General features: G+C 60.5%; 1 protein-coding gene across 1 annotated transcript in view; it reads left to right on the top strand.

The window, feature by feature from the left end:
- Positions 1-10,369, top strand: part of GALNT9 (polypeptide N-acetylgalactosaminyltransferase 9) — an 80,016-nt gene that overhangs the window by 46,920 nt on the left and 22,727 nt on the right. The window contains exon 6 of the mRNA XM_032396312.1: positions 5,452-5,569. Coding sequence (XP_032252203.1) covers positions 5,452-5,569 — 118 coding nt within the window. The remainder of the gene's footprint in view (positions 1-5,451; positions 5,570-10,369) is intronic.

Here is a 10,369-nt window from a genome sequence, read left to right as displayed (position 1 = left end):
GGGGGGCGGGGCGCCCGCTGCGGGGGCGGGGCTTGGGGCCGGCGGCGCGTGGCGGGACTGCTGACCAGTGGGGGGCGGACAGCAGGGGTGCACGCGCAGGGAGGAGGAGCCAGGGGAAGCTAAGCGAGACAGACTGGAGCGGCCGCCCCGTGGGAGCCGCAGGCGTGGGCCGCGGGACCGAGAGCCCAACAGAGACCCCACAGCTGTCCTCAAACGCACGTATTTAAATCGGTTCCTAAACGTGAAAACAGATTTTTACATGTTAAAAATACACAGATCCCGCACCTTTTGGGAGGTGGGAAGGCCCACACTCTCACAAGGCGGCCATCGCCCGAATTGAGAAGGGGCTGCGTCTGAACAGGCGTGGGCCTCCAGCGGCCGCAGTCACCACCGCTCCCCATCGCCCCCAGATCTTCTGCCACCTGCTGATCCCTGTCCATCATCAGCTCCGGTCTGCAGCCCCGTCTGCGGAGCCCTGGGAATCCGGGCTTCCTAACTAGGTCCTGGGGGTGCAGCCAGGAGCCTGTGGGACTGGCTGACCCCCGGGGGCCCCCCACAGGGGCTTGAGATTTCAGGGGCTGGGAGCCACCTGCCCCCCACTCTGTTCAAACTGGCATGTCCCTGCTGAAATACTGAAACTGCTCGCTGTGCCCAGGAGCCACGGGGGCTGTGTGTCACTGTGCCTTCGAAAGCTCTCTCCCTGCAGAGGGCCTTGCAGGGGCTTCCAAGCACCAGCCCTGCGGGCAAAGAGCAGCGGGGACATCCAGCCTGAAGGCAGCGGACACTGGGGAGCAATAGCCCGGCCCGAGCCCTGCACCCCGCTGATTTTAAGGAGAACCACTGTCAGCACAGAGGGCTGCTCTGAGCAGTAAGACCGGGAGTCCCCAGAAGCCGGGGCAGCAACCCCCTCGGGCTGGCGCTGTCCCGGCGGCCACATCCTCAGAGACAGGCCCCGATGCTCTGAGAGCTGCAGGGAGCACGAGCTGGGGCTCTGGGGCCTTTGCTGTCGAAACGGGGCACAGAGCCACCCATGTCCAGAGCGGACCAGCAGGTCCCTGGCTCGCTCGGAGTAGCAGCTTGAAAGGTATTGTTCTTCATTCAGGTTGCACTCGATAATCCCTCATTAGGAGCAAAAGCAAAACAAGGGCCTAGTGGTTCCCGTTTTAGGAGTCAGTGAAGTCAGAGACCCCAAGGGGAAGCACCTGAAATTTTTGGTAACCTCTGGATGCCCCGAGCTGCACGGGAAGGAGGATTTTCTGGCCCAACTCTGTCTTGTCTCAAACTTTGCTCATCACTAGCACCACCTGAGAGCTTTTGAAAACCCTGATGCCAAAACTCCAAATAAAACACAGGTGAAGCCTTTAAACAGAGTCAACACCGAAGGAGATGGGTAGGGCCGGCACATCATGGAGATGCCCGCCGGCCTCTGCCAGGAGGGAAATGCGCACGCAACCGCCAGCAGGTGCCCAGGCCCATTGGGAGGGCCGCGCCGGGCGCTGCTGAGGACGCGGGCAGTCGGAGCTCCCACACGAGCCCGGAGGCAGAACTGGCAAAACTGCTTTGGGAGACCATTTGGCGGTTTCTCCTCACGGGGCAATCACGTCCCGCTGGGCACGCCGTCCCCGTGGCCATGGGCCTGGAAGCCATGGAAGCCTGGGTCCACGTGGAGACTCACGTGGAGGCTCCCAGCGGCCGCACGGTTCTCAGTCATGGAAATGTCCCAGACGACCGTCAGGTGTGAACAGGGAGGCCGAGGGGCATCTGCCCGGCTTTCAGCTCACTTTGCGGAGCCCAAGGGACAAACTGTCATCCATGTAACAACACGGGTGAGACTCAGGACCGTCGGGCTGGGCCAGCGAGGGTGCAGGTAGGAGACATGACTGGTTTTTGGGGTGCTGCACGCTGGCTTTGAGCTGGCACTAACTCCTGGAGACCCCGTGTCACGGGGGCCTCCAGGCAGATGTGGGGGACGGGGGCTTTGCTCAGGGCCACGGTGGTGGGGCTCGTGGGTCCCTGGGGCTGTTCCCCTGGTTCTCGAGGGGCTGGAGTCACGCACTGAGTACTGAGCCCTCGGCCCTCGAAGCCATTGCACCTCGTCCTTGTCCTCACCGGGAGGACGCCCTCAGGCCCCCCACCTGGACAGGGCTTCCCACCGCCGCCCGCTGGGCAGACCCTTCAGAGGACGCGCTGCACCCGGCTCCCGGCAGAAGACGCTCTTGGAGGTCGTACGACCCACCCCGCCTGGACGGATGGCTTCCAGCCCAGCGGAGGGTGTCTCCTGGAAAGCGCTCCGAGAGCTCTCCCCACCCCTGCGTTGCTCGGGGGAAGAGCTGCTGCCCTCCCCACGGACTTGCCTGCACATTGGAAGCCGGGCCGGGAGGGGCTGGTGTTTGAGGATTTACTTGAGGGAATTTTTTTGCTCTTCATTATACTTGAGGCTCAAGCAGGAGGGAAGAGTGGATGGGAATGATGGAGCCGGGACTTCCGGGAGAAAGTGTGTCAGCCCGGCGGCCGCCTCGTGCACCCAGGAGCGGCGTGTCAGGCTGCATGCTGCACGTCCCACGGCCATGAGCCCACGGGCAGGGCTGGAGCTCCCGTCCCCAGGACTGGCGCAGAGTCTCACCCATGTGTCCAGGGGACGGCGAGGGCCCTGTGGGTGTGAGCCGGCTTCCAGCGGGCACGGGGCCCCAGGACAAGCCTCCAGGAAGGGAGACCTTCGGGTCCGGCTGGGGGGTCCTCCCAGCACCCTGCCCCTCCCACAGTCAGGAGTGCGTGGGGGGAGGGCCCGGATCTCACACACACATCTACACACATACCCACATGTGCACCTGCAGACCAGCACAGAGATCCACTCACACCTGCACACACCTGCACACGTGGACACAGACACACTTCCAGGCACACACACAGGTGCTTCTCTGGTCCCCGTGGAGGAACAGTGACCGTTTACTCTCTGACTTCCTCGCTTGTCTTCTGAGAGGTGCCTCCCGTGGTGCTGGGTGGTTCCCACAGCCACAGGCGCGGTGGCTGGGTCCCGACGTCCCCCGAATTCACTCCGGCCTCCGCGCGGATGGCCTCCAAGCTGACCTCCTCTGTGCTGCAGCTTCCTGTGGATGCACCGGCTTAGCCCCCGGGCCAAACGCCCACGGCGGGGTCGGGAGCGCAATCCTGGCCAAGGCTCCCGGGCTGCAGACACTCGCTGCGTTCACGGGCCGCGGTTGTCTGCACGGCAGTCCGCGGGAGGTGGGGAGGCCGCGTCTTGCCCTCGGGGTGCAGGTGGAGGAGCCGAGCACAGGGAAGGCCACCCGGCCCGTGGGCTCAGAGCCCACCGGCCCTCGCCGCCCTCGCCATCTCTCGGAGCACACGGGGTACTTCCGGCGGTCGCTTCAGAGCCTTCCAAGTGGGCCGATCCCGTCCACGCCGGTTTCTGCACACACTCGCGTAGAATATACGCAAAACGGCCCCTCGCACCCCGTGTGCTAGCACGCCGCGCGTTCCTCCCGGGGCCGTCCCCTCGCGTGTGCCTGGCCACGCCCCTGAGCACCTGTTCATCACGATGCCAGAGCAGGCTGGCTCACCTTTGACCTTTGTCGGACTCCTGAAGGCCAAAGGGCGCATTTGGGGTCTTCATTTTATCAGCCGCCCTCTGTGCGGGGCTCTGGGGTTACGTGGCTCGGGAGCGTGTATCTGTGCGTCTGTGCGTGTCTGCACGTCTGTTATAAGGCAGGAGCCTCGGGGGGGCCCCCGGCCATGGGTCGCGCGTGTCACACAGCAGCCCGGATGTAAGGTGCCCCACGGCGACGTCTCCCCAGAGCCCAAGAACCCCTCAGCCACAGCAGCCCGAGCCTTGCTGCGTTCTGTAATCACGGCAAGAACTTCCCAGGCAAACAAACTCAGCGACCGCTGATTCCGTCCCCATCACCTCGTGAGTTTAAGTTTATTTTGGAACTCTGAGCAATAATAAAAAAATCATTACCAGCTATAATAGACTTGGCAGGGAATTTGGCACTTTGATTCACCAGAGATCACCCTGAGATTGTTCGTTGCTATGAAGAAAATGAGAGAAGCGTGTGCAGTACGTCGGTGAGTTATAATTTAACCCGTCAAACACTTGCCATGAAAAGTCAAAGGCAGCATTAAAATTTCGTTACCATTAGATTTGTGACCAAAATCTAATGACAGAACAGATTGAATCTTTGCACAAATAAAAGGATAATCGTTTTTTAATGCCTCTGTTGTTCTTGGACGACCGATGGGCATTTACTTCTGACTTCCCACTCACTGAGCAGAAATGTTTCTCTTAAATTGTGATGGAGACCCGTTTTTGCCGTTGTTTTAGTGAAGAGGGATGTAGTGTCTGCAACAGCAGCTGGAAGAGGAGGGAGCAGGTCCGGCCCCCACCTCGGTGCTGGAGCGGCCCCGGGGCCTCCGTGGATGCCGGGAGGCCTTTGCTGGCTCCTCTCAGGGCTTGGAAGACACCAGCCCCTCAGCCTACAAGCAGATGGGCTTCGTCTTTGTTTTGAGGCAAAATCTTTCACCAAAGCTTAGACGTCCTGCTTCCTTACGGCATCTAGACTGTGCCTCCTCCTTGCGAGAGACACACTTTCAGTTTCTTTTTATGCTTACCGCCTAGAAGACGCTCACTGTTCCCTAAATTCATGACTGAATGAATGAGTGAATGAATGCATGATACCGTGCACGGTGATGCTGTCTCATTGTGCCCTGATTTACTCTTGGTGCTCCGTGGGACTGCTTCCCAGGGACCCACAACACGGGTCGATTTGTAATGCGTACTAGAAAAAATATAACTAGCACACAGATGCCTGAATTCACAGATACAATTTCTGTAGACGAGGCAAGATTTACTGATGGTTTTTAAATGTGTGGGTGTAGATAATTATAGAAATAATAGAACAGATGGCGGCCTGTAGTCTATAGCTGCACAGGTTGTGCACTCAAAAACTTCAGGGTGTGTTATTCAGAAAGTTTGATGTCAGTAAGGGTCCATAGAGTTGAGCAGTGCACAACCTGTGCTGCGGCCCAGTGCAGCCCTGGGTCCTGGCCTACAGACGGGACAAAATGCTGAGGGAGGAAGGCAAGTGACTCAAGCTTGGGAAATGATGGTCAGGACAACCAAACAACTCTCTAAGTAAACTGATGTCTTTAAAATCCCTACACTAACTCGCCTGAGTTGAGTGCTGGTTTTTGTCATCTGCTGATGTTCTTCGGTTAGCGTTTGGACTTGGCTTGTGCTGGGTGCTTTCCCAGGCTCTGAAGGATACAAGCACGACGCCAAGGGGGGCCCACCTGTATCCTGGAGGTGAGAAGCAGCTGTCCCGAGTCCTGGGCTCTCCCGGCCACCGCCTGGTCTGCGCTGTGCGCCCACAGCAGGTCGGGGCTCAGGGTTACGCACCTGTGACCCACTCATGCGCTGTCTCTGCTCCCCGCCAGGACCCCTGCCATGATCGGCTGCTCATTCGTGGTGGACCGGGAGTACTTTGGGGACATTGGGCTGCTGGACCCAGGCATGGAGGTGTACGGCGGCGAGAACATCGAGCTGGGCATGAGGGTAAGTGGTGCTGCTTGGGGCCACTGGACCCGTCCGGAGAACAGAGGTGGGGCGGGCAGGCCCATGCGCTGCTGGTTCCTGGCCGGTGGGAACCAGGAGTCAGCGTGAGAAACCACCACGGTGATGCGCGTCTGTTCCACTGTGAACACCACTTGCTCTCGGTGCTGCAGGGTGGTTGGAAACATTTGAAGCTGCTCCTTCAGCACAGGGAACTGAGTGTCCACAGTGGGACACCGCCCTCGGGCTGTCCCGCCTGCCGTGCACACGGTTCTAGGTTTGTCTCGGTTGGATGTGGAAGGCAAGGGTGCAGATGGGGGTCGTGGGCACCGGAGGCCCCGTAGCTGCTCCTGGTGCTCGTGCAAAGGCCCCAGGCAGGACTGGGCCACTGGGGCCCCACTGGGGAGGGCATGGGGCTGCACAGGCGGGGGCACCCCTGAGGGAGGCCCTGAGCTGAGATCCACGAGCCTCGGCCCCCACCCCTCCCACCCTCTTCCCTGCACCCCAGGGGCCCCTCCTGGTTTCAAACTTCCTCGCCTGGCAGCTTGGAGAACTAATGGAAAGTTCTGGAAGAATCTTGGTTGCAAATCAGGGACTCTGGGGTGGCAGAGCTCCTTCTCTCTTGGATGTCCGAAGCTGAGGTCCGACCTAGCCCCCGGGGAGGGCACTTGGTTGCTCAGGGCTTTGGGGAATGTCGGTGGCTGGGAACACAGGTCCCCTCAGGGATAGCGCCCCCGACAGCCCTCAGAACCAGAACCCAACACATCTGAGCAGGCGGCTTTGGAGATCTTAAGCGCTCAGAGAGCCTGCTCCCCGCCAGCACTGGGCGAGACCCTCTTCCCCGGAGCCCACGTTTCCCCAGGGGGCTGGGCCTCATTTACCACATGCTGTGAGCGCCGGCTGTGCGCCAGGCCTCCAGCTACGGAGGGAACAGATGCAACAGCTCTGCTTCCAGGGAGGAGGTGAGAGAGAAACTGTGTCACTTAGTGAGAAGCACCAAAGGGAGAAAGGAGGCAGGGAGGGGCCGGAATGCAGAGGAGGGGGCAGTTTTAAAGATAGCAGTCTCCCCCCCCCAAGAAGGGACATCTATAGAAAGACCTCCAGGTGCCATGAGGTAGCTGTGGATGATCAGGGGAAAGGAAGCGTGTTCCAGGCAGAGGGAATGGCAGGTGCAAAGGCCCTGGGGCAGGATCATGCCTGATGTGCCCCAGCAGCAAAGACATGTGTGCAGCAGGAGCTCAGTGGGGAGGGGGAGGAGGAGAAAGTCCGGCTTCTGCTCTGAGGGAGCCGGGGCCATCGGAGACTCTGAGCAGAGGCCTGCTTCTGTGTTTCCGAGATCCCTCTGGCCCCTGGGATTCGGGGTGGAGGGAATGAGGGCAGAAGCAGGGAGGCCAGGGCTTCTGGAACGATGCAGGGAGATGAGGTGGTGTGGACCAGGGAGGAGGTGGTGAGATCCTGCGTGGTCTGGGTGCATTTTTGAGGAAGCGCCCCCAGGGTTTGCTGGGGATGGGATGGGGGCTCAGGGAGGTCAGAGCCGCCTTGCTAGTACTTGTCCTGAGCAGCTGGCAGGTGGAGAGGTCCCCGTGGTGATGGAGACGCGGCAGCCTGCAAAGTCCCGGCCGTCACCTGGAGCCCGGGGCTTGCAGAGGCTGGGGCCGCACCCCACCGCCGGGTCGGCATGGACTGACTCTCCTCTGCAGGAATGGCTTCGAGAAAAAATGATTCAGTGCTGCATTTTGGTTTGAAAAAAAACGAAATTGGGTTTTGATTCGGAGCGGACGGCGCATTCGAGGACTGGTGTTCCTGGCGGGGCTGGGTGCGGGCTTTCCACGGCCAGGGGGCCTGCAGTGCCAAGGCCGCCACTCCTGAAAACCAGCGTGGCTTCCAGGGAACGGGCTGGGCCCTCTGCTCAGGTGCATCGTTGTGACCCGGCCCCCACGCCCCTGCCTCCCACAGCATTCACGCTCCAACCACATCCCTGCCCGCCTGCCCGCCTGCCCGCCCGCTGTCCTGAGAGCAGCTCCCGCGGGAACTGAAGCGCTCTGCCCGAGGGCGCGGACGCCTTCCTCCAGCGGTTCTGGCCTGACTCGGTCACGGGTCCAAACTGTGGCGGGTTCTGCTCACGTGGCTTGGGAACGGGGTCCTCTCTTATGGGCCCAGCGGGACAGGAGGCCCTCACGGGTCTGCAACTCCGTGACTCCAGGCAGTGGGTTGGCCATAAGCGGGCAGGGGCAGGTGCCCAGGCCTGGGTTCTCAGACTCGGGCTGCACCTCCATCCTCTAGGGGTTTCCTTAAAATGCAGACCGCTGGGCTCCACCCCAGAGACTTACACTTGGGGGGGGGGGGCAGGGCCTAGGCGTCTGCGTTTCCAGCACATTCTCAGGGGCTGTGGATGCTGCTGGCCCAGGCCACCTGCTCTGGGAACCAGCCCCGTGCACCCCGCCAACACCCAGGAGCAGAGCCGGGGTGCCTGGCTGGGGCTCAGTAGGCTCAGTGGTGCAGCCCAGCTGCGCTCCGGTTGGGGTTGGGTTCTGGGGGGGTTTGCTTGCTTTTGCTCTGGAGCCTTTCTTCACAGAGATTATTTAAGGCTGGTCTTGAAAAGTTGCCACACAGTTTGTTGAAGTTACACGTTTCTAAATCTATTTGCTTCAAGCTTTTAAGTTAAACCTAGGGGCTCCGATTATTATGGTTATAAATCTAATCCAGTAAGAACATTCACCTTCCCTTCTTCTCTGATTAATGTTTGATTAACTCGGGTTGAACAGATTAAATGCCATTAAACAACAATCAGTTCCATTTCTGCCTTGAGTTAATTAAATTCCCTTGAACCTTTTAAAATGACACAAATATTATGTGTTTACTCTCCTGCTTAAGCACTTTGAATGTCTGATATCACAGCAGAAATCCCCCCCCCCACCAAGTGCTTAGAAGGTTCTAGTGCATCCGATACATTGAGCTTCTACCAAACCTCAGGTTCTCTGAAGCATTTCAGAGTTGCTGGCAATTCTATTTAATTCTCTGACACGGTCTAATTTTAAATAGAAAATTTAGAGTCAACCTTCAGTCATACGTGTTGAAAATGGAATCAGGAAGTTATTCTGGCAGATTCTTCAGGATGCTGACTTTTCTCGACTGTGTTGATCATTAAATACGAATCCTTCACTAACGGTTCCCGATCCTCCTGTGACAAGTGAGCTCTGTGTGTGCCGTGCTCCGGGCCTGACCCCCCCTGTCCCCCAGGGAGGCCGCTGCGGGTCTGTGCGCGCACACGGGGGTCCTAGGAGCCGTCAGCCCACGCTGCAGACTCCGAGGGGGCTGGGGAGCCGGGCTGCTATCCCCTGACCCTCGGGCTGGGTGGGGGGGAGTGGGAACCCGGTGAGGACAGCAGAGGACAGCGCTGGGGAGGATGTGTCCACAGCAAGGCATCCATGCAGGGGCAGCGGGAAGCCCTGAATACTCTCTGCTCCCCTGTCTCCTTCCAAAGCAAGCCTGGCTGGGCCGAGGGCAGGAGGGTCTGCGCGTGGCCCTGACGACCCCCGGGCTCAGAGCAGAGGCCCCTCCAGGATCCTCCCCGGCGGGCAGAGGGGGGTTGGGCCAGCCCAGTGGGACAGGCAGGGAATGTCAGCCTGCGGTGGGAGGAGGCCAGGCAGGGGCTGTGCCGTGGCTTCAGGGGGGCCTGCAGGGTCGGGCAGAAGCTGGCCTGGGGGACAGGACAGGGAGGGAGAAACGGGGCAGAGAGATCCAGGCGTGTGGACGCACGGGGGCCGGGGAGGCGGACAACCCCATCCCCAGAGGAAGCAGGAGGAGCAGGCTGAGCCCCCCACAGCGGTGCGATGTGGTTCTCCCAAGACTGGGGGTCCCCGCCAGGAACCGGGTCCTGCACGGACAGCGACTCCCCTGGGAGCCTGACCTAGCTGGGCAGAACTTGGCAGGAGGGCGGAGGCGCCGTCCCTGAGAATCTGGCAGGTCAGAGAAAGGGAAAGGAGCTGAGTCCCACGAGGGGGGCTCTCCCGGAGGATGGGCGGAGTGTTGCGTGTCGGGGGGCCGTGGCACGGGGATGCCCTGCTGGGAAGGGGGCGCCCAGCAGAGGCCACACGTGGCGAGTGACCACAGGGAGGGGGCGCCCTGCATGGTGGAGTCCAGAAGTGGGGTTGATGCCTGGTAAACGCAAGGTCACGGGGTGACAGAAGGTGGCAGAGCTCGCCCAGCCCCACAGGTGAGGCGTCCCCGTGGACAGCCAGCAGCCACTGATGGTTTCGGTGCTCAGACAGTGGAGGAAGGACGGGGTCGGGTCTTACCTGGGGGGCCGATGCGGCATCGGAGGTGGGCGTTAGCGTAGACAGGAGCCCTCTGGGGTGTTTGAAGAGGGGCGTTAGCAAAAGGAGACCCCGGTGCCTGGCTGTGCTCAGTCCCCGGTGCTGCGACCACGGGTGGGACCCGAACGTCCCCACCTCTGTCTCCACTTTGCACAGTGGGGTCTGGGCACAGGGCTGTGCAGGGTCCTGCCTGGTGAGGGGAGGGCTCTGGGGCTGATGCTGGGGGCGGTGGGGGCTCGGGGGTGGTTTGCGGAGGGAGGCGACGCGGTGTGGATACGGATATGAATACGGTGTAGACGTGCGAGCAGACGCCAGTGTAGACGCTAGCGGTGGACGTGCTCACACGGCATCGCTTCACGTGTGTTATGTATTCTTTACGCATCTAAACCGCGTAGACGTGTGTGTTCATACATATTCCTTTCTACTTCTGTTGCTGCCGGGTTCAAGGTAGCTCGCCGGGAAACAGGAACAGCCCCACAAGGTGACG

The sequence above is a fragment of the Phoca vitulina genome, unplaced genomic scaffold, assembly GCF_004348235.1.
Source record: "Phoca vitulina isolate PV1807 unplaced genomic scaffold, GSC_HSeal_1.0 scaffold91, whole genome shotgun sequence".
NCBI lineage: Eukaryota > Metazoa > Chordata > Mammalia > Carnivora > Phocidae > Phoca > Phoca vitulina.
The sequence above is the reverse complement of the archived record's forward strand: the minus strand, read 5'-3'. Positions and strand labels throughout refer to the sequence as shown.